The sequence below is a fragment of the Centruroides sculpturatus genome, unplaced genomic scaffold (genome assembly GCF_000671375.1).
Source record: "Centruroides sculpturatus isolate CEXI.00-Female unplaced genomic scaffold, Cexi_2.0 scaffold1819, whole genome shotgun sequence".
Taxonomy (NCBI): Eukaryota; Metazoa; Arthropoda; class Arachnida; order Scorpiones; family Buthidae; genus Centruroides; species Centruroides sculpturatus.
The window spans coordinates 66351-92288 of NW_019386076.1; the positions used below are offsets into that span (position 1 = coordinate 66351).

The following is a 25938-nucleotide window of genomic DNA, read 5'->3' on the forward strand; positions in this document are numbered from 1 at the left end:
AATTCTGTTTTGCAGTTCTGTTAATTTCCATCTCCATTAGGTCATATGATTTTTTTTATTAGACAATTACAAAAATATATTTTTTAAAAAATAATAATGTACAAAAATCAAACAGTAATTCTAGGGAGCAACCTTTTGGGGTTTTTGTTTGTATATGTATAAAAAAAATTTCTATACTGAAATGAAAGCATTCTTGAATAGGCAATTGCATGAATAACAGGTCACTATTTACAAGTCCTTCTCATCTCTAAATCTTATTTTTCAACTTATTTGTGTGGGGTTTTATTGTGAGTTACTGGGCTGGTTGAATAAAAAGTAGTAAATGCTTAAAAGTAATTAGTAAAAGTAAAAGTACTTACTGTAATTAAAACTTTGAAGTAAAAGTACTTACTTTTTTGTGTGTGAATAAAAGTTTACTTCTACTTATTAGTAAATGCTTACAGTTTTAAGTAAATACTGGCAACACTTACTACTATCAGCACTATCAAAATGGCGTCAGCATGTGAAGAAGGAAGCCAACTGATCTTTGCAAATGTTTTAAAAAAATATAAAATATTATTAAACTTGTCACAGGTTCCTGCTAAAAGAAGAAAAGAAATTGCCCTTCAACAAATGATTGAAGAACTGAAGATAAATCATGCAATTGAGATGAATAAGAAACAACTCATGAAGAAGCTGAACAATATGAAAACCAATTTAAAAAAGAAGACAGATCTGAAATAGACTGGGAATAACCCAAAAAATGTATTCTTCTGGAAACAGAGGAAACTAAGTTCCTATCAAATAGTGAGTTACAACGATTGGTGCTTCTTGAACAGCTGAAATACATATGGATGAAGAAGGGCGACTTAATGAATTATCCTCACCAACCGTAGTTTTATTGCCTTCAGGTTCCAAATTATCAGAACAGTCAGAAACTTAAATGAAGATATTATTAGTACTTGAACTCGATACTTGAAATGAATATATATATATAATTTTAATACAAGGATTGTTCAGTATGCACATGTAGACCAACTAATTTGAAGAGTTAAATATATTCTTGACTTCTAAAAATAGTCATGTATATCATGCTGTTTAAAACAAGAAAATACTGACTGCAATTTATAACACAAAAGGATTAACTTTCTTAAAATTGTAAAGTACTATATTATTTTTCCGACTTTCCAACGATTATCGACACTACTGTGTGCCGGAAATAGCCGTTCCCTAACGGGTACTTTACGCGGATTCGCGTTAGTGTGCCAGGCCTGGACTTTAAGCGTGCACCGAATTAAATAATGACAAAGTTTGTCAATAACAAAATCAAATATTTAATTAAACTATATACAGTACTTCTAGTAATAAACTATATACAGTATTTAATAAAATTCAAACAATAATTTATTCAATGAAATTCAACAAGAATCAATCCGACAAACTCAAATCAATCTATTTCTAACTTAATTCTATTCCCCTTTGGAATTCGACAAAATCAAAGAATTAACTTATAAACAATAATTCTTATAAATTAAAGATCCTAATCGTCACCTCAATATACTAGGAACCTATTTCCTCAAACTCTCAAGACTTTCTATAATCGTCGATCCACAAATCGAATAACTTCAAAATCCTATCGGACACCTCTCTCGTTCACTGCTACGAAGCTCACCAAAGCTCGTTGCTATCAGGAATTCACCTCGTTCGTTTTCACTTGAGTTAGAGGCTTTATAGTGTGAGGTGACGTCACAATTCTGAATGAGCTCACTCTCCTCATTTACATACTTATCTGTAACATTAAATTTTTCTTGTTTATCTGGCAGATTATTTTCCGACAATACTTCGCTAACCTTTTACATTATTCTTTTTAACAATTATCGGGATGCTTTATTCTTTTAAGGTTTAGCGATTCCTAACTGGGTTGTGGGGTCTTCCCCCCCTTTTCTCGGTGAGGACTTACTTTTTTCCGCTTGGGAAGCGCAAGTGTGCACGAGTTTTTCTACGGCGCTTTTCTTTCGTCGGTGAGTTGGTTTTTCTTCTATTTTTAAGTTACTAAGGTGAATGGTGAGGAAACCTTCGTCTTAACTAAACATAAGCCCCAAACAAAATATAATGAAAGCAAAATAAAAGTAAAATAAAAATAAAGCTCAGACTTGGTTCCTTACAAAATTAAAGTATTTGTTACAAAACTAATTAAAAACAATGAGACTATTAAATACTATTTACTCTGAAAATTGTTAAATTTAAAAACGTATTTTTGTTTATGTATGCAATAAAGTTGTGTACTTTCTATGCAAGATTCTTCCTTCATTAAAAATACTACTATTTTAAACATTGAAATTTCTATACATGAATCCATATAAAACCACAAAATGAATCCTTATATAAAGAGAGTTTATCAATTAGAGTACAAAATGTCAGTGATGGTTTTCCTGATGTCTTTTCCTTGTTTTTGAATTTGAGCCTTGATTTCCTCGCATGGATCCTCATCTGAATCATCACATTCCTGCAATATTTCAGGGAAATCCAAGCAATCATCATTTAAGTATTTTGATACGTTGTGGAGAGCAAAACAACAAATGATTAAAGAAGTTACTTGATCAAGTGCAACTCTCATTATATAGGCCAAAATAGGAAACCTGCATTTCACCTGTCCGAAACAACATTCAATAATAACACGTTCCTTTGTAAACACTTTGCTAAAGTGTTCTTCTTCAGTAGTCTTAGGGTTGTTGTAGGAAGTCAACAGCCAGGGCAAATACCGTAGCCAGCATCTCCGAGTAGAAGTTCATCTTTGGACTTCATCATAACTTTACTTTCTGCACTGCATTTCCAAATTTGACTGTCGTGAACACATCCAGACCAATGCGCATCGACACTAGTAAACCACTCATTGGCATTGCATGTGACCTGAATGTTTATCGTCGAAATTCATTTCCTGTTGACAAATTCATCCCCATGAAGGCCAGGTTTCAAGATTTGCATATGTGTACAGTCAAATGCTCCAATACACTTTGGAATCAAGAATCATTTTCGCCAATTCTGTTTTGCAGTTCTGTTTTCGCTAAATGTTTTTGGAAACCTTATCCAGTCCCTGCTTTTGCAATAACGCAGTCAGTTACCTAAATACTGTAACTTAGTTTTATGTAAATAATACTGCAAAACATTCAAATTTACCTGTTAGTCTGAGAGTGCTTGGGTGAACACCGATGTCATTTGCAACTCCTGTCTGAAATCTGAGATCAGAAATGTATCTTAGAAATATCATCATTTTAGCTTTGGAGGAAAGGGCACCACCCCTTGTCTCATTTTTACAACCAAGAAAGTGGTTGGCAATCCACTCCACGTTCTCTTCATCAAATCAATATAATTTCCTGAAATTAGCAGTTATCATATTGTTTCTGGGTCTATACTGCTTAGTTTTTCTTGACAACATTGTTAGATACAACAAAGCCATTTTCTCTGTGTTGAAAATCAAAAATATATGAATGTGAAACCTTTTACTTGTGTTTTAAAGGTAGCTGTAAAGCTGACTTCACTGTTTTGAAGTATTTACTTAAAAAAAGGAAGCTTTTACTTATTTTTATTTACAGATTTATAAGCATCTTATAATCAAAGTGAATAAAACCAAGCTTTTACTTTTTGCTTTTACTACCTTTTACTGTTAGTAAAAGCATTTACTAACTTTTATTTCATCAAACTTCTAGTAAACACTAGAAAAATTGTAGTAAAAGTATTTACTACTTTTTATTCAACTGGCCCACTCTATATTCCACCAATGCTAAATAATTTGAAGGATCACACACAGGTTGTTTGTGAAACTGTTACATTTACTATAAAATATTTAATTCAAGATCAGTTATCATCTTGATTGTACATGATGGCACATTTACTGAATTTATTAATGTATTAAAAAGAGTTGCTCTTTATGTTGATGTAGAATTCATTTTTATATGTTTATAGAAAAACTTTGATAATCATTTATATTTTTATGACATTCCATTGAAATATTGAGATTTAAAATACAAGATATAACTATTCATTATAAATAACCTTGTATAATAGTATTTTTTATTCTATTGGTTTCTCTTAATTATGAAAGATTTAAATTAAACTATTATGTTTATAATTACAGTACTCATTGTTTAATTGGACAATTCAAATTAGAGAACATACCCATTACATTGGATGAATTGCCCATATAGATAGTCAATGTACCAACAGAGGATGATTAATTTTATTTGCATTCAAGAAGTCACACTAAAAATATTAACATTGACATAATGCTATGGAAATTTGATGATAAAAAAAAAGCAGACAACCGCAATTAGTTTAAAATCATTCTTGTTTCTTATTTTCTATATTATTTTATATATTATTTTTTTAATGCTCTGTTTAGTTTTTAAGTTCCATTAAAATTATTTTTTTCCAGCACTTTAAGAATGATTAAGACTGTTTATATTTTAATAAATAAATGTGTTTTTTTTCTTAAAAAACTTTACAACAGGTTTATTTTGTTTTATTACAATAATTTTAAAAAATTTTATAGACAAAGAATATTGCTGTAGATATACAAAATTTTTCCATTTTCTAGTTAAAAATATATCGTTAAGTGCTTAAACACATTAATTAAATTTCACTTAAAATTTTCAATAAGACCCAACATCCCCAGTAAAGCCTCTATAGTTGTCTAGCTGTGTCATTGCATTGAATGAACATTATAGAAATAATATCTATAAAAAACACAGTCAATTAAATAGAAAATATCATAATAATTTATACTGTTTCAATATAGTTTTTTTTTTTTTTATAAAAGTTAATGTTTGCTTTGTATCATAATGGATTTAAGTCATTTCAGATTTTAAATAATAAACAAAATTACAGGGAAACCTGATTATTGAAATTAAGTTGGGGGGGAAAACATCCAATAATTGAACACAATATATTAGCNAGTAAAAAAGATATTTTCTAGAACAACCAGAAGTGAAAAAAGAATAGAAGAACTCAAAAAAATAAATAAGAAGTACTTGTTGAACAATTATCCGAAAAGATTGCTGAGGAACTGGTATGATGAATATTCAAAAAGAAGATTTCAAGTAAAGCAACAAAAAGAAAGTAAAAAGTATGTTTCTTTTCCATATATCCAAGGTATTTTTGAAAAATATAAAAAAATTTTCTGTAAAAACTTAATACAATTGGCTCCATTGCAAAAAAATAGATTATCTGAATTAATTAGAACTGAACCTTACAGAAAGAAAGATTTATTGGAAGAAGATGGAGTGGTTTACAGGCTTCAATGTACGTGTGGAGTACCGTATTACTACGTTGGAGAAACGAAACGGAAACTAAAAGTGAGGATGTCGGAACACTTGGCAGCAGTACGAAATAAAATTAATACATCCCCGGTATTTTTGCATTGCCATGTTAACAACTGTCAATTAGATATTAATAATGTAAAAATAATACATAAAGAGAAAAATATTGTAAAAAGAAAATTTAAAGAACATTTCGCGATAATTATGCAAAGTAATGTAATGAATTTGAATAATGGGGTGATACCAGCGGAATGCTGGAAAGAGTTTGTATTACTTAAAGATTGTAAACGCGATAGTATCAGTGAGAAAGATGTGTCTTCTACTGTGTCTACGACGGAAAAAAATGTGTCGTTTAAGATACCTTCTGCTGTTTCTATTGTACACTCTAGTCGTCAGAAACCCTACTGAGGAGGCCTTGACAGGCGAAATGCATTTGGGGTGAAGTATATATTTATAAAAATAAAAGTATATTTTCCTTGTTAACCTGTTTACCTTTTTTAATTTTTTTATACCAGTCTACAGACTCGGGACTTATTAAGCCTCCAAAAGTCAGAAACGAATGGAAAACTAGCAGTTTTCCGTGTACTAATAAATAGTACAATACGGTAAAAAAATAGATTATCTGACTCCATCGATTCTTTTTAGAATATTTTTATTGATTGAACACAATAATTGAAAAGAATAACATATGGGAGATAAGTGATTGTTGCCAAGAATGTTCCAAAATTATGATTAGAATTTTAAATATTAAAAATTACACTAGATATTTATTTATGTATATACTTTAAAAGGAAAAGATAATAAATTAAATGCAGCTTTAAATTTTAAAACAATATTATTAAAGAAAAACATACATTCTTATATTACTTTTATGAGACTTCTTTAAAATAACTAGACTTCTTGTTTCAAAAATTTATTCTTCTCTTAGTACTTGACTTGATAACAGCAAATAGTATTTTCTAGTTTTCATACTCCTTTATTGAACATTCAATGTTAATTTTTTTTAAAGAGGTTCACAGACATGAAACATTTCATCAAGTTTTTTAATGTGAATTTCACCATTACTGTTTAAATGTATCATCTCCAACATTTCACCCTGCACTTTACAATTTGCATAATTTCTTCTGGAATACCATTAATTTTAGAGTTGAATTCTTGAAAATCATATATGCATTCAAGAATAAGTTTTTGCTAAACAGCTTTTATGTTAGTTAGTGTAATTTTTCTCTGCACTTCTTTAACGTTTTCAAGAATATTTTTATGCTAAAATTTTCTTATTTTATCAAAGATTCTTCTCTTGTTTTGAAATTTCAATTCCATGGTTAAATAGGTAATATGCTTTAAATCCTGAAATGATCCCCTGGTCCACAGAGTGGAGTAATGAAGTCATATTGGATGGTAAAAAAATTAGTAACATTTTGACTCAAATTATTAGGTTTTGTTGAGTGATCAAGAACATTATTTAAAATTAACAAAATTATAAATTCAAGATTTATGTAGCAAAATGAATTGCATGCTTTATTGATATTGCCAGTTTAAATTTAATCTCAATCTGAAAATTTTGATGTAAGTGATTCAAATTATACTTTGCACCATGTCCAGTATGTTTTGAAAAGTTGTCAATGAAGAGATGTTATAGGCAGTTGAGAAATCATTAATTTGGAAACTTGCAAAAAATCTTAATGTATTGCAAAAATAAGAATTGTTGAAACTCTTCTTTTCCTTGGAATGATTGCAAAAAATGATGATTGGGTTTGGCATTTAAGTAAAAAAACAAATTGGATAAGTGTCAAAATGTATTGCACCATGAAATTGTTAAAAACACAAGAATTTACATTTCATATTTCAAACTAAAAAAAGACTAAATGAAAACTTTAATTTGGTGTAAAACTGTAACTCAAAGTTTTGGAGCAATAATTGGATTTTAATATCAAATAAATACCCACAATAACTCAAGAACCATGTTAATTGAAACTGCAATAACTGGGGTATCCCTGTATTATATTGATTTGTATTATATTCAGCAGAGTTTATAAATATTATGAAAATATGTGTGGAATAAGTCCCCATACTTAGGCAAAACACATCAAAGTTACTCAATACATTTGCTATGTTCACCATTGTGTGTTATACACATGTTGAGATGTTCTTCCCATGCCTGTTGGACACATGACATATCTAGGCTTACCATAATATTTTTTTTTCAAGCCAGGACAATTTTGAGAAAATACTCACAACAGAAAATAAAGCATACTAAGATAAGTACTTATGATCGAAAAGTTTATATAAAAAGTTGTAAACAAAAAGACGAATTAAAAGTAATTTTTAATAATTCAACTGAACATACCTTATTATTAAGAAGTTATTAATATTTATCATTAGTGTGAAATTCTTTGTCACTTAAATTGGTACCTTTAAAATATGACAATATATTTCAGAAAGTTCCTATTTCTACAAGGCTTGCCTTATGTTTCACACATTTCAAGTGATTTTTAATATTTGAACACCCACAATGAGTTACTAAAAATTCTGAAAAGCACAGCTCATATTTTACTTCTTCAATACAATCACAGACATTTTAAAAAATGGATAATCCTTTATTGCACTCTTAGAACCTATAACTGGTGTGATATAAAAACAAAAGATAAAGATTACCACTTATACACAGTTTCTTTTTGGCATTTTAGAGATTAAATTAATTTAATGCACAGTACAAAATAATCGAAAATGCCAACTAGAAATTTGAACCCAACTAGTTACATTTAAATAAATTATCTCAGCAACTTTAGGTGTAGTTGAGAGGTCTATTCCTCTAGACAATATTAAAAATACTTAGATCTAGATACAAAATATTTAGATTGGCAACAGTGAGTGTAACAGAGGGGATTATTTAGTTGCAAAATTGCCATTTTACCCGAGGCTGCACTATTTTTCCTTCTTGTATATTCAGCACTTTAAAAATTTTACCAAATAACCGGGACAAATGACAAACTGGCCAGGATGCAGGGACTACATCATCAAAACGGGATGTCTGGTAACACTAGACATATCTGATGATAGGGAATCACAGGCCTCAATGACCCTTTTCATGTGATTGATGATGATAATTTTTTACTGAAAAACAGTGGTCTTCAAGAGTCTCCAGAGAAAATTAACAGGATAAAGTCTGGTGATTACATGGTCATTCAATCAGTCTGCAATGACTTATCTATTATCCAAGGAATTGCTGATCCAACCAATATCTAATGTTAGTGCCTTAATGAGAGGATATCGCATCATATTGGAAATACAGCAGGAAATGATCATCATCATCAACAGTATGACAATAATTTTAAACATCTCTACACATGTCCTCATTATCAGGTTATTTTCAGTAAAGATTGGTCTAATCATATGATGTTTCCATAGGCCACATCAGATGATGACCCAACCTTTATTCTGACTTTTGCTGTTGATGGATGGTGTGGATTTGTGTTGCACTAAAAGTCCAAGTTTTACTGATTGACCTCACTACTCAGGTAAAAGTAATCCTCACTCAAAAACATCATTAATAAAGAGAAGAGTGTCTTATGCAACTTGTGTTGCTGCTCATTCAAAAATCTCAAGCTATTAATTAACAAAACTTGAATTTATTGATTAATTTTCTGATGGTATCGTGCATGATGAGTGCTTGTTTGAGGTGCTTGTTGTTGAATAGTTCAGCAACTATTAGATCCACTTAGGAGAATAATTTTGATTGTTTCATCTTTTCCATTCATTCATCTACAAAACATTGTGTAGAGAGGAAAAAACACTGTATAAGGAGACTTTTTCCATGGCCCTTGTATGTATGTTTAAGATGTATATTAAATTTATTATAATTTCTATTAATTTTCGTTTTTATTATTATTATTATTATTTTTTTTAATTCCATATATTAATTATAAGTATTTTGGATTGTCAGGCCAATGAGTGAAAGTTTGGGTAGAAAACCAAAGTGGTATGAGGATTTACAACAGTAAATATTTTATAATGCTTTTTAATAATAATAACTACAAAAATTAATATTTTAAATAATTAAAATATTAATACATATTTCTTTATTTTATAAAGGAAACCACCATTATTAAATTCAAGAACCAATTCTGTTGAAAAACCTACTTGGTTGTCTTCTAAAACAGGTTAGCTGCTTTTTTATAAGTTTACTTATTTGAACATATTTTGCCATTGAAACTTAATTTTAATAATAGAGAAATTTCAGTTTTACACAATTTTATAGAATAAAAACATTCAAATTTTATTTTATTTTTTTAATTTTCCATCTTTATGTGCTAAATTATGTGCTATATGTAAAAATGTAAAAATTTTATATATATGTTATGTAAAAGTTTCTCATCTTTATTTGCTATATTATCAGTAGAACATGACTCAAGAATAAAAATAGCAAATTTTTTTATGTTTTCTTAATATAATACTGTAATAATAATAAATTATTGATTTTCCTAACAAAATTATTTTTTGTCTGTTAACCTGCTTTTATTAATATGGACATTTAAATTTAATTTTTTTAAAATTAAATTTAGAACTACACAAATTCTATAAATAGTTTTCTTTTATAAAAATTAAACTTTAATCTTTTGTGACTGTGACATTGGTACTAGCACCCATGATTTCAAGTGCAAAGGAACCTTCCATTTGATAATCACACAAGCAGTTGCTTATTAGGGAATGAATGGGTCCAGGATAGAGGAAAATGCAGTTGTAAACATTCTCTCAACAATAGGCATGCATAAAGGCTTAGGCTCTCCCTCTGTTTATATTTTTCTTTATGAATTTATATTTAGTTGAAGAATAAATATTTGTTGTTTTATGGTTAAATGCATAGTGGAGTGCATTATTTCTGGTGCACTGTTTCTCAACTCCTTCCTCTGCCCAGACCTTTGTATTCCCTCATATGCTTGTACGATAATTATTTGGAAGGTTCTTGTGTGCCTAAAGTCACAGGTGGTGTCAGTCCTAACTTGGACATTGCTGATGTTCCCGTTGCAATGATGGTCACACTGTCCATCAAACCTTGTCAGAAGAGCTATGTTATTTGCATAATTTAAATGAGAAATAAACATGGAATTCCTTTTACATTTATTCTATTTTCACCGTATTTTCACAAAATGACCAGCATGCTGCATAAAAATAGAGGAGACCAGCATTCTGGTTAAACTGAGACTAAAATATAAAATTAATCAGATGTAACAAAACTAGTTAATTAAATATTAAAACATTCTTTTGAGTACAATAAAATAACAACATTGTAATTTGACTGACATAAATAAAAACTTTATTCCTGATTTTAAAAGACATAATAGTAGTAGGTTGGTCAGTCAGTGTGGGCAACATTGACCATCTACTCTGACCTTAAAAATAATACCTTGCTCTCAAATTTCACACAAAGCAGATGTTAATTGGTATAAGCTTAGATAATACACATTGAGTTTCTTAAATTTATTATGTTTATTTTTACAATTTTGAATCAAATAATAAAATACACATAAAACAAATACTTTTGGAATTCCATGAGTATTTTATGTTGTTAGAAAGAACACAAAATGAAGAAATTAGTTATTTTCTGTTAGTGGGACACCAGTTGTAACTTTAATCCAATGTACAATACCATTGCCTGCTCAGACTTGCATTTGACTATTTAGCCCATGTGACTGTGCCAGCTTTGAGTAGCTCACTTGACTGTTTGCAGAGTACTTGATGTTATATAATTTTAGGGGGTGCAGAGGCTTTCTCCACCTGGGCACTGAAGTGCAAGCAACAGCAGGCACTGAAGTGCATGACTATATGCAAAGCATGTAGAATAAGCATTATACTGATACATGTTAAAAATTGATCTCTGGAGGCAAATATCTTGTGAAACATCTACAATTCTGAGGGTGGTGTGAAACCCCTCATTCAAAGCTTGAATCTTACCATATTAGCTGGCATCCAGTTAACAGAAAAATACCAAGAAATTAAACACATAATCATAGTTTTTGATATAATGTTGACAGTTTCACAGATTTAGAATAAAAAGTTGTTTGTTTTTTTAATGCGCCCTTTAGAGAGGGATGTATAACACTACTAAAACTGGAATGCTGGCATTCCCTGGGATAAACTGGCATGCCAGCTTTTACATACAGAAACATCTGGTTTCTTGGTTTCCCTTGGCTAGACCAGTATGCTGGTCATTCCATGAAAATATGGTATGTTATTTCCAAGTTACACTAATACTGATGGTTGTTATTTTTTTAAGTTTCAAATTTGATTTATCTTTATAAATTTCAGTTTTAAAGTATCAAGAATTTTGTATGAATTTTATTAAACTTTATTAGTCCTGATTTCATAGAAAATATGCCTACACAATTATTTGAATAAATAAATAAAAATAAAAAACTAATACTTATGATATTGCAGAAAGATAATAGGAGATAAAATAAAAATAACTGATAAAAATTATATGATTAACAATCATATAATTTTTATATGATTAACAATCATATAATTTTTATCAGTTATTGAGTTTTATAAGCAAGTTTTGCAGCAAAAATTAGATCAGGAGTGTCCAACCTTTTTGTTTCTCTGGGCCACACAGGAAGATGTCATGGAGTTTTGGCCACAAGTATATTATATACTTGTGGCCAAAACTCCATGACATCTTCCTATAGTGTTTTGTCACTTTTTATTAATTAGAGACCCAAATAAAACAAAATATTTGTGTTTTTCAAATATATTTTTTTTGTCTCCTTTATAATAAATGAATTTATCTATTTCTGAGTAAAAATTGAAAGTTTCTGTAAAAGTAATTTTTTGTAATAATTTAAGTAATAATTTAATTGGTCCACAAGTATATTTGAAAAATACAATTATTTGTTTTATTTGAGTCTCTAATTAATAAAAAGTGACAAAACACCATTTTAAAGTGCATTTTTATTCAACTAATATATTTATAAATAATTTGTAGCCCAAAAAGTAGCCAATGCGCCAAATGATATTTTTTACGCCAAATTAAAAAATGGCAGACAACTTTGGCACAAAGTAGCCAAATCATGCAGTGCTGGAAGGAATACTAAATAAAGCTGGAGTTAGGACTCAAAGGATAATAGACTCAAATTCGGGGAAAGGAGAGGAAGGATATAAGATAAAAAAGTAAGGAAGGTTGGAAAATTATGGATCCATATTTGCATAACAGAAAACTACTTTTTCACTACTTTTTATCTTTTGGCCTTCCTCTCCTTTTCCCAAATTTGGGTCTATAATTCTTTGAGTCTCAACTTTAGCTTTATTTAGTATTCCTTTCTCATTCACACATTTCCAAGTACAGGTAACCCCCATATAACACGGCACTTCTATAGCATGGATTCACTCTAACACGGTTCGAGAATTGGGAACATCCCCCCATATAACACGGTGCTTTTATAGCACGGGTTCACTCTAACACGGTTCGGGAATTGGGTAAAACCCTCGTACAACATAAAATGTAATAAAGGGTGCATTCTTTTATACCTCTGCGTAACTCCGTGTGAGCATTCTAATTGTTTTCGTGGCTACTTTGAATGCTCTTTCAACAAATAATCCATTTAATGGTTAAATTATACAATTGGGACCCTTCTTTTTCCACTAAAAGCTCATTTAAGAATTATAGATTCCTCCACGCGATACTATCAATAGTGCGGGCGCTGCCATCTTTCTTTCACTGTTGTTCCTAAATGCCTACAAACAGCAGCGCACTTCCATTGCAAAGTGACCGCTATTAACGAACGCACCCAAAAACTGTTACAAGTTGATGATGCTCATGCTGAGATCATCATATAAAATGAATAATCCTCTGATAAAATATTTACTTAAATAATAAATATGTATTTTACCTATGAAAAAAATTAATAATAAAAATTTTTAATTTTGAGTAAACTTTATGGAATTATATGTGATGATATAAAATTGAGTCATCAGCACTTACTGAAGAAAAACCATTATATTTAAATATGTCCTAGGAAAGTAAGAAATCAAGCAATAAAATATAATCTTAAAAATGTTTCGTACACTTCCAGGTAGTGAAAAATAACCATATTTACTGAAAACTTCCATCATCTGAATGATGCAAAATTGTGTCAATTGGCAGCAAGTGTTAAAAATATGCTTATTGCATTTTAGTATATATTTGATATATGACAAATAANTAAAATATTTACTTAAATAATAAATATGTATTTTACCTATGAAAAAAATTAATAATAAATCCGATTTAAAAAAGGATTTAACAGCATGTTTTTTAATTTTTGGAACCTAACTTTTTGCATTAGTTCTTTGTTTAATATAACACAGATTCGCATAACACGGCAATTTTTTGGCTTGTAACTCCTGTGTTATACGGGGGTTACCTGTATTTCAAAATATTTTCTTTCCACTCAAAAATAAAATATATATAAAGGTTTATGGCTTTGTGAAACTTCTTTTTTTTAGTTTATGCCATTGAAATAAATGAAATTAAATTAAAAAGTTTGTAGGATTTTTTTTACACGTTTATTGGGCCGCATTGGAACTTGCCTTGGACACCCCTGAATTAGATGATTCAGAATATTGTTTTGATTCACTATGGAATTATTCTTTATTTTCTATTGTTTTATTTTTAACACACACACATTCACACAAGCTCACACACTTAACAGAGCAGCAATTGTAAAGGTGATGGAAGACAGAGTATGAGAATTACTCCAAAATTCTTGGTTGGAGAGATTCACCAAAATACTAGCTCAGAGAAGACTTTTCAAAACTTGACGTCTTCAATTTTCTGATACATTTTCTTAATTCTTTTATTATTTTAATGAAAATAATTAATAACTGACATAAAGATGGGGATAATTAAGACTGCAATAATTTTGATTGGAATTTCAAAATGCCATCAAAACCTTATACGAGAGTTGTATTTCTCATTGATTTCTTATCTTACTCTTCTCTTACTAAACTAATTACATTTTATTCCTTTTTAAGAATATGATTATCAATATTTAATTAAACATTTCATAAATTACTTTTAGATAATATAACTTTATAACTGATATCATCTCAATTTTTGCCTAACATGACATTGTTTATTCTCATTAACTGAATTTTAATCAACAGTCATGAATATTAAGATCTGTCAACTTGTGGTGGAGGAATATATCTTATATTAGAGTAATTTTGCTCTTTATTCTGCAAGATTTTAAAAAATAATATCAAAAAACAGTATATCATTATTTTCACATTCTTAACAAGTATAAATAAAATTTGATTCCAAGTTTTATATAGAATGATATATTGCATTGCATCTTAAATCATTTGAATATTGTTATACATATTTTTTAATTAATATGATTATCTTAAAAAATAACTTATTATTTTTTGTTTGTAGTTGAAATTAATTTAGTCATAAATACATTTTCAGATCATAAATATGATAAAAATTATTTCAGTTCTATAAATACAATTAATACTTTTGCTGCCGTCATTGAAGAAAGTTGTACTGAATATGCTAATTCATTTTTTCAAAAAGTATGCTAGTTATACACAAATTAATAATAAAAATTTTTAATTTTGAGTAAACTTTATGGAATTATATGTGATGATATAAAATTGAGTCATCAGCACTTACTGAAGAAAAACCATTATATTTAAATATGTCCTAGGAAAGTAAGAAATCAAGCAATAAAATATAATCTTAAAAATGTTTCGTACACTTCCAGGTAGTGAAAAATAACCATATTTACTGAAAACTTCCATCATCTGAATGATGCAAAATTGTGTCAATTGGCAGCAAGTGTTAAAAATATGCTTATTGCATTTTAGTATATATTTGATATATGACAAATAATTATAATGGTATATTACAATATGTTACAAATGAATGTTTTATATCATTTCTTTATATGATATTTGAAATCAGAGTGTATCAAATTTCCTTTAAAAATAAAAAGACGTAGTCGTTTCCACAAACTTGGGTGATCATCATTTATTTCTTTTAAATGTTCCATAGTAAAAATTTCAGATGACCTGACCTTTCTTTTTAGGCTACACAGCCGTCCTGGAAAAAATTCCTTAAAACACGGAAATAAATCAATTAAAAAGTAATAATTTTTCTTAAAATTGAAATTGATGACCTTACGACGTTTTGCTTTATTCATCCTTCTCCATTCAGGACAGCCATGTAGCCTAAAAAGAAAGGTCAGGTCGTCTGAAATTTTTACTATGGAGCATTTAAAAGCAATAAATGACAATCACCCAAGTTTTTGGAAACGACTACATCTTTTTATTTTTAAAGAAAATTTTATCATTCAGCGAAATTTTAAAATTAAAGTGTATCAAATTGTTAACATAGTAATATTTTTATCAGTTAAAATTAAATTCGTAAAATACAAACTTTTGTATTTTATTTTTAATCAGAACTTCAAGATAATTACAGTGAAACAAGAAGCCATAGTCAAACTAGCAGAAGAAATAGTTTTGAAACAGTTGATTTTCTTGATTTCTCAATAAACAAACCAGAATCACCGTAAGAAATTTGAAAATATTTCCATATTTTCCATTAAATAAAAAACATAAATTAGATTCTTGAATTTAACATTTAAAATTTTTTATTACTTTTAGAAATGATTCATTATTTGATGATAATGTGAAAACTCCAAGAGAATTGTCTGCTCGATTTGGAAGAAGAGCTCCAAAACCTGATCATGCAGATTCAGGTTAGTTGTTTATTTGACATAATTTTATTTATTAAATATAGGAAGTATATAATTTACAATAATATTTTCTGTAAACTTCTAGCTAGTATAATGAAAGTAATTGGATAATAATTATGTGACCTAATGAAATTAGGGGGAAAATTTTTTTCCAAATTTTTTTTCCATCTTTTGAAAGTTTGTTAACTTACAACCAGGGAATGATCACCTTTTCTCCCCCCAAGGACTCATAGAATGTGTCATGGGGAAGTAAACAAAAAAATTCGCAATTGGCAAAAAAAGTAATGTGATTGGGGAAATAAATAGATTGAACACCGGGACAAAGGGGGAGTCAAAGGCCTGAGAAAAGAGTTTTCCTGAGAGTGTGGTTGCCAGGACAAGTCTGGACGCATTTCCTACAACCCTCAGACAGCTCCAGACGAATCTCTTTAACCCAAACTACATCATATACAAGCAACTGTAGAGGTATGATAAGGAATATTGTAAACTCTCTCTAGGCATGCACACACCCACATCTGCATGTAAGGTTGATAGAATCTCAATGTTAGTTAGGTTATCTGAGTTGTTGTCTAACAAAATTTTGTTTTATGGTGTCTTTTACTCATGTATCACTGATGCTTTATCGACGACCCCTCTCTCTCTCTCCACTCGACCTGACAAAAAGAATCCTGACCCTTTGGGTTAGTAAGAATAGACAAGCCATCCACTGACAAGTGGGCAGTTTTCACCAAACTGTTGCCGACAAAAAGAGGTATGACTGCGGTATACCTCATAGGCTACCCACAATTATTTTATTTGTGCTTCTAACAAATATTTTACTTCTTTTTCAAAATTTATAAAATTTAAAATTTCAGTATGTAAATGTGAATGTAAATCTTAATTTTTATTATTTTCTAAATTAGTATATTTAATTTATATTTTATCATTAAAAAACAACTTAATTGTTATATATGATTATTTTCAAATATTAAATTTAGGTTACAAAAGTGAGAGAGAAAGACCTCAGAGCAGAGTCAGCATTAATGATAATTCACAATTAGAAGATTATTGGATGTCACTACATGTATTTGAACATTCACATAAGGGCAGACTTAGTATGTCTGTGGATGCAGAAGGTAATTTTTAAAATGATATAATGACTATTACAAATTTAATTTAAGAGTACAAATTATTATTTGCCATATTGTTTTAGTATAGCTAAAAATGAATCTTGAGATTATTATTTTTAGAAAATAAAGATAGATTTTTCTGTTATAGTTTTTTGTACTACTACAGTAGTACAAAAAACTATAACAGAAAAATCTATCATCTGTCATTGTTTTCAATGTGAATAAAAATGATCTAATTAATAAATTCAAAATAATGTTGAAAAAGGAGGATTATACTTTGGAATGCTTGAGAGTTTGACTTAGTAAAAGGCAAATGATTTGGAATAAAGTAGCAAAGTTAATTATTATATGTCAGAAACAGCTAACAAAGTGCATAATTTCTTATTATTTTCTACTATTACATGTTAGTAATGAGAAACAAACTCTTACATATTTAAATACGAAGTGATGATTCCAGTTTTAACAATTTTGTGAATAGAAAAATGAAAATCCATACACTTAACAAATGAGGATCAGACCTGAATAACAACAGTTCCATAGGATGATGATTTTACTCCACTTACTGCTATTTGGAATACAGTCATACCTTGGGTTTTGAACATCTTGGTTTTCAAGCAAATTGTTCAAAGACCAAATCCTTGAACAATTTTGAACTTGTATTTGCCCTGGTTGCCATATGATAACTCAGTTGTGGCTCAGAAGATTAGAGAGACAAGTGGTCAATTCCCTATACTTCCTACGTATGTTAAAGAAAGTTGATGGCCTTATCAACCAATGACAGGACTACTGATTCAGAAGTTAGTGTTGCCAAGATTGCTTACATCATTAGACATCATGAGACGAATCATTGACAATGTTGCTATTTAAATTAGATATTAATGTACATATGGGAAATATACTATTTCTGTTTTTTGGTACATACTGCACTTGAATCTGAATCAAATTAATTAATAAAAATCATGTAAATTGACATTCACTAGTGTAAATGGCATCTGAGAATTTATGTTTAAGTTGTCATGGCTTAAGTTAAATAACAAAAATTTATCACTATTATAATATATATTATAATATTGATATTTAATATTTATTAATACTAGGTAGTAAATTAATTAAAACTAAAAATAATAAAATAATAATTAAGACACTTGCCTTTACACTGAAATTAAAAATAAAATCAAAATTAATTAATTTTAAATTTAAATTGAAATCAAATCAGTTGAAACATAATATTTCAGAAAGTATGGATAAGGTACTTGTTGTCAATTTTGATTGATTTGGTTATACTTCATCCAAGTAGTTAAGAGTTGAGTCTCTATTTATAGCACTTCTTTGTAAAGTGTTGGTTTTAGTTGGCAGTGATGGAACATTTTGCTTTTAATTATACACATACATATATATTAAAAGCAAAATGTTTCATCACTGTCAATATATAATATATTGTAATTGTAGGCATTTTTATATGTGAAATATAACTAAAAAGATTTTTTAAAAAAAAGCTTTGTTTTTGGGGTTTGGAATGGATTAATCTATTTTATATTGTTTCTTATGGAAAAATTGGTTTTCAAACAATTTTTAGGAACAAATTAAGTTCAAAAACAGAGGTTTGACTGTACTTTTTTTGCAAAATAAGCTGTGTTCCTACTTAAAGAGCAGGGGTTGGACTTTAATGTTATTCCTTTCTATATAGATATATGTTATATATAAAATATTCCAATAGGAAATGCAGTTTGTTTCCTATTGTGACAAGTTTTGGCCACCACTGTTTTAGTGTTACACCTGGACAGTCCAGGAATTGACTCACTGTCCGGGTGAACTATTAATCTTGTCTGGGAATTTCGTAGAAATTGTGAAATTACGATGAAACAAAAGTTCTTGCAAATATTTTTACAAATTTACACTATTTTAACAGCGAAAGAACTTCCACTCACTAAAACTCATCTGCAATTCTACGAGCTAAGTTATCTGTACCTGTTCTTTCTTAATTTAGGTTACTTACGTTACTCCTACTCAAGTCCCTAGTCCCTAACTGTAACTGATTTAGTAAATGTACTGTAAATTGAATAATTATATCAAGATGTATGAAATAAAACATTATTTAATATTATACTGTTGCAAGTTATTTTATATTGTTACAAATAACTCTTTATAAAAATTTTCTCTCATATAAATCAAAAATTATATGTATATGTATTGAAACTTTGAAATAAACATTACTTATTAGTCATAATTTTTTTAAAGTTTTATCTTAGTACAAATTACTATATAAATTACTGTCTTGGACAAAGGGGGAGTCAAAGGCCTGAGAAAAGAGTTTTCCTGAGAGTGTGGTTGCCAGGACAAGTCTGGACGCATTTCCTACAACCCTCAGACAGCTCCAGACGAATCTCTTTAACCCAAACTACATCATATACAAGCAACTGTAGAGGTATGATAAGGAATATTGTAAACTCTCTCTAGGCATGCACACACCCACATCTGCATGTAAGGTTGATAGAATCTCAATGTTAGTTAGGTTATCTGAGTTGTTGTCTAACAAAATTTTGTTTTATGGTGTCTTTTACTCATGTATCACTGATGCTTTATCGACGACCCCTCTCTCTCTCTCCACTCGACCTGACAAAAAGAATCCTGACCCTTTGGGTTAGTAAGAATAGACAAGCCATCCACTGACAAGTGGGCAGTTTTCACCAAACTGTTGCCGACAAAAAGAGGTATGACTGCGGTATACCTCATNTTATTTTTTTATTAATAATCCTGTCTAAAAATTTTTTAAATACAATAAAACTACAAGAATGTTTTTATTAAAGAATAATATTGATGTAAAATGTAAAATGTAAATTGATCAACTAATTACTAAAACCTATATTAGGGGAAAAAATGCAGCAAAATAGATACCTCTCTAAAGTAGACAACTCTATAATGGGCTGTTTTTGTGGTGTGAATGAAAAATTTTAAGATTATTTTGTGAAATTCAATAAAGTTGAAATTTCTTATTATAGATGAAGTGTGAAAATTTAATTTGCATACTTATTGAAATTGAGATTTAATAATCATCTAATCCATACATCTAATAATAATTTAATAATTATTATATATTTACTTTAGATATATAGTATTATTTATTAAAGTTACTGTTTTACATATTTTTTTCAGTTTGGATTTTATCATTCCTGAATTACCCGAAGGTCAGAATCTTACTCTGAATATTTTAACAACATGGGGTGATAAACATTATGTTGGTTTGAATGGCATTGAAATCTTCTGTGATAATGGTCATTTAGTAGAGGTTGAAAAGGTATGAGTTTGAAATAAATAATAAATAGAACTACTTTATAGTACTATGTTGTCTCTATTAAAAGCTATTCCTAGCTTTTTCTATTTCTTTGGTTAAAACTATTCTAATGGAAACCTCTGCCCCATTATGGTACTGTATTTTTGTTATTGAGAAGTTGGATCAGTCAACTGAGTTTTTTAATAATGATAACTACATTTTCCCTAATCATTTCTACAAATTTCTGCACTAGTTTAAATGTATATTGTAAAAATGTTTATAGTTATAGCAACAGTGAGGCAGTATTTAATTTGCAATACTTTTTATGTAAAAAAACAGAATTACAATCCAGTGTTTTTGTATGGAGTATTTCCTTAAAACTGGAAAAAGTTTATATACAGTAGTACCTCACTATTCAAATTTAATTCATTCTAGGAGTCTGTTTGAATTCTGAATCATTCAAACTCCAAAGCAGTTTTTCCTATTAAATGGAAAGCAAATTAATCCATTCTCTGATCCTAACTGATACCCATTTCAATAAACTTAAAATGGCAAATTATATATATTTGCCATTTTTAATTTTTACCATAAGTTATAACTTAATATAAAAATAACACAATTAAAGGCCCTAATAATAAATTAAAACATGAAAACAATAAGTAAAATATGTAAATAATGTATAATAAAATGAAAATTGCATTTACTGGTCACACACTGTCGACTTTGTCATCTTAAACATGGCCACCAGATCTGCCACACATGTATTGTTTTCATGCTTCACAATAAGTTTCTTTTCATCTTATCACACAAAAATTTTCTGCTCAACTCAATGTAACCTTTTTCTAGCCTTTCTCTTAATTGCTTCCACACAATTCTCAGATACTATGACTAATAAGAAAAGGTTGGGAAGATTAATAAGAAAAAGGAAAAATTAATAAGTGCAATTAAAAAAGTTATTAATCCTGTAGCATAAATATTTATTTAATTCTTTGTGATTTCCTGTCCATGTGCAGGAAATCACAAAGAATTAAATGACAGTATGTAAATTGGTGATGGTAAAAAAGTTCATATGCAGCATTGCTACAAACTTTGTACGCATTTAAAAGCCATATAGATGTGCTTTTGGTGTAATAAGGGTTAGTTCTTTACTTTTTTAAGGATGTCGAACAAACATTTGGAGCTATTCCGGCAAGGAAAGCATCAATGTGAAATTGTTCATTTGCTCGGTGTTCCCATAATGACAGTCTTGGATGCAGTTCAGCAATTCAAGGAGCTTGGCCATGATGGTGACCATCTCGGTCGTGGAAGAAAGCTCACCATCAACATGTCTAGGAACCACAAGATTATCAAAAAGCGAGTTGGCTGACATGCGAAGATCTCCATGAAAAAAATTGCTCGTGAGATTGGAATCAATTGTGAATCGGCGCAGTTAATGGCAAAAAAGGAACTCGGACTCAAGCCTTACAAGTTCCAAAAGGTTCAGCTTCTCACCGATGAAAACAAGTACATGTGACTCCAAAGATGCCGTCAATTCAAGCGTCGTGCCGCAGGTCAACAATGGGAGCACATTCTCTTCACAGACAAGAAGCTTTTCTCCGTACAACAGGCGCACAACCATCAAAATGACAGGAACTGGTCCAAGGGGGCTCCCTGATGCTCAGCCGTCATTGAACATCACCAAAATCCAATGTTTGGGCCGGAATTTGTGCAAGCAGCAAGACAACCCTTGTTTTCATCAATCAAGGGGCCAAAATCAATCTAGATGTGTAGCGCCATGACATTCTTGAAGCTGTAGTACTTCCATGGGCTCAGCAGCATTTTGGACATTTCAGCAGAACTCAGCGCCAGCACACAGGACAAAGAAGAAGACTCAGGAGTGGTGCAAGGCTCATTTTCCTGATTTCATCTCATCTGTGGAATGGCCACCATACTCACCAGATCTGAACCCGATGGACTACAGTGTGTGGTCCATTTTGGAGGCTAAGGCCTGTGCTAAGCACCACAAAACTTTGGAGTTGCTGAAGCAATCCTTGTGCCGGGAGTGGGACAAACTGTCTCCAGAAGAGCTGCGGCCCATCACTGAAAATTTAGAAACATGTTTGGGGCTGTGCATCAACGCAAAAGGAGGCCACTTTGAAACCGGCTGAATTTCTGATTAATACATAAAATATTGTCACTGCTATCTGCTGTTGTTTTGCTAATTTTTATTTCTTTAATAAATTTATGATACAAAAAACTTGTACAGGTTAATTATTGTCACCCTGTATATATATATATATATATTTTTAAATGTATTTATTAGACATTTACAGTTAATGATATTATTTAAAATGAATATTTTATTTCCAATAGCTCTGGGCAGATCCAGCCGACATTAATATTCTACCAGAATATTCTTGCGATCCACGCATTATTACAAATTTAATAGATGGAGTATACCGAACTCATGATGATATGCATTTATGGCTTGCACCTTTTACAATGAACAGCAACCATTATATTTATATGACATTCAAACAACCTGTTAAAATAGCTATGATTAGGATATGGGTTAGTATGCAAACTATATAAAATCATGTAAAATGTAACTTTTTATTTTACTGATTTATTGTACATTTTCTTTTATTAAGTTGAAAATATAAAAAAAATTTAAAGTGCATTTTATGTAAAAAAAAAAAAAATTAAAACTTACATGATAATGATAAACATTATTTCATGTTGCATGTGAAAACCAATGACAACAAATCTTTCAACAAATATTTTTATTTTGTTATAGAATTACAATAAATCAAGAATTCATTCATATAGAGGTGCAAGACATATGGAAATGATTTTAGATGGTCAACCAATTTTTAAAGGTGAAATAGCTCGTGCTTGTGGAGGAATACAAGGAAGTACAGAAGCTTTTGGTGATGTATGTTTAGAATTTGTTTTGTTTTGAAATAGTTGTTGCTGTTTTATTAATTCAAAGATTTTAATAAATTTTTGTTAATAAAGCTTGTAATGGCAGAAAAATCTAGTTTCATTTATCTATTTTTATCTTTAGTATGCAACAATATATAAAAATTAAACAAAATTATATGGATTTTAGAAGCATTTATAAAGACAAAAATAAATGAATATTTGTAATAAAGTAATTTATCATTATTATATTAAATGAAAAAGTTATACGCTATGAAATATATTGAATAAATATGATATTTTATGGAATACAGTGGAACCTCTCTTAACGAGCATAATTCATTCCAGAATCTTACTTGTAATGCAAAACACTTGTTAAGCAAAACAATTTCTCTCATGTAAATGAATGTAAAATATGATAATGCATTCCATGCCAACTTTTAATTAAAATGTAACATATTTTATCAGTGATTTGTTCCAAATTTTCAACATTAATTAAACATTTGTTAAATATTACAACAGAAGTATATTTTATATGTATTTTGATAATTAAAGAGTAGATTCTGGTAAAAATTTTATTTTTTTCTTAAATTATCTGTATTAAACACAGAGGGAAAAATACTTCTAGATTTTGTTCATAATAACCAATTAATAATTCTGAATGGTTGGATGAGAGGAGATACCCCTGCAGAAATTACCTTTGTTTCCCCAAACGGGGAATCAATAGCAGACTATGTTATTTGTTCAGAAGAAATGATAAAGTGCTGTAACTCTATGAATGTTCTGGGGGATGATAGGGCAGATCATTTTCCTATTCAGTTGGAATTAATAAAATATCAAAAAATAAGAAATAAGTTATATAATTGTGAACAAAGTCACCTTATTAATCTGGAATTAAGACCATCCTATAATAAATGAAAATTGTTAAAAGAGTTTGATCAAATGATCGGGGAGATGTTAATATTGGAAAAAGAAAATGATCCAATAGAAAATTATTTGAGTATTACAACTAAATTAGAGGAATACAGGTACAAGAATTGTATACAACAGAATGAAAAAATATTCAAATGCGAATGGTATAACAATACATGTTATAGTTACAAAATTAAAAAACAAAAGAGTTTTCAAGTCTTCAGATGAACAAATACCAGCAAAGCACTAATGAATTATCTAAGATATAAGAAAATGTATAATAATTTAATTAAAGCCAAAAAGAAATTATATTTTTCAAATATCAGTAAGAAATTATCAGAAGCGAAAGACTCAAGAGTTTTCTGGAGAATAATTAACAGTTTTTGTAAAAGAAAGTCAGGTCTGGACATACAGGCTGGAGTAGGATATAATGATTAGCTTAAATACTACAATAAATTCTCAGAAAACTACCGTAAAAATTTTTGTCAAAAATATATGGGAACTAAGATAAGACCAGAAATTCATCGAGACGAGATAATTAAGACGGAAGAACTTCAAGATTGTATTAAGAAACTTAAAGATAAATCAACACCGGGACCAGACACAATACCTAATTCACTCATTAAAATGCTGCCACTAGAAATCATTCGATATTTAACCAGACAATTCAATCAATTCTACAGTTTACGCCAAATAAAGATTATTATTACTATAAATTATCTGTATTCAATTTGATTTAAATCCAAATATACAAGTGTGGTCCATTTATAATGTTATCATGGAAGATGGCACAAATCAGTTTCATTGCAGATGGAGCTAAATCAATGAAAATGACAGTGATAATTTCAACTTCATTTTAAATGGAAACCCCAATTTTTTATTGCATATTCTAATTCTACATAAAAAACTAATAAAGTTGTATCTAAAACATTTTTACTTTTCTAGCCATTATATATAACAGAGTATGGTGATTAATATATGAAGATCAATCAAAAAATTACCTGAAGATTTTTACATTTTTTGATTTGGGATCTTGAAACATCAAGAAATGCAAAAAAATTTGGGTGTTTTTTCCAATCAGTGGATCAGGGAGTGATAAAGAATGTAAAAATGTTTACAGACATGACCTCATATGGAAAATGACTAATTTTGACAGGAGAATTCTGGACTTTCAGAAAAAATAATCTCGAAGACACTATCTACACTGTCAGTTATGCTTGGGATTCTATGAGAAGTGAAATACAGTAGAGCCTCGATTATCCGACCCCTAATTAACCGACCGTCCTAGTTGGCAAATTCAAATGTCCGCTAGTGATGTGGCGCTACAATATTTGGCTATGTCTTGGCTACTTTAATATTATTTTTACGTTTTTTAGCTGGCAACACTCATTCGACCATGAAAGGGAGCCAGTATTTAAACGAGGCTGAACTCTATAAGTTTTAACGATACAATAGCGACGATTATTATTTTAAAAAATTTTTGTTAGGTTTAACATCGATGAAAATTCAACGCGAAGTAGGTTAATGGCGATGTACTAATATACTAATTACATGGGATATAATAATATACTACACTAACAATGGATTTTTTCATACTTTTCGGTTACCTGACTTTTCAATTATCCGACCAACCCCAGTCCCCAATTGAGTCGGATAATCGAGGCTCTACTGTATTACAGAAATTAGAGAAAGTTGTTTTGTCTATGGAATCCTTC

The 25938-nt window shown here is 29.5% G+C and overlaps 1 protein-coding gene across 1 annotated transcript in view; it reads left to right on the forward strand.

The window, feature by feature from the left end:
- Positions 1–25938, forward strand: part of LOC111613442 (protein KIAA0556-like) — a 95026-nt gene that overhangs the window by 55594 nt on the left and 13494 nt on the right. The window contains exons 12-20 of the mRNA XM_023354800.1: positions 5231–5357; positions 9222–9291; positions 9387–9454; positions 15735–15843; positions 15939–16033; positions 17008–17149; positions 20293–20434; positions 22763–22960; positions 23187–23324. Of these exons, the coding sequence (XP_023210568.1) occupies positions 5231–5357; positions 9222–9291; positions 9387–9454; positions 15735–15843; positions 15939–16033; positions 17008–17149; positions 20293–20434; positions 22763–22960; positions 23187–23324 (1089 nt within the window). The remainder of the gene's footprint in view (positions 1–5230; positions 5358–9221; positions 9292–9386; positions 9455–15734; positions 15844–15938; positions 16034–17007; positions 17150–20292; positions 20435–22762; positions 22961–23186; positions 23325–25938) is intronic.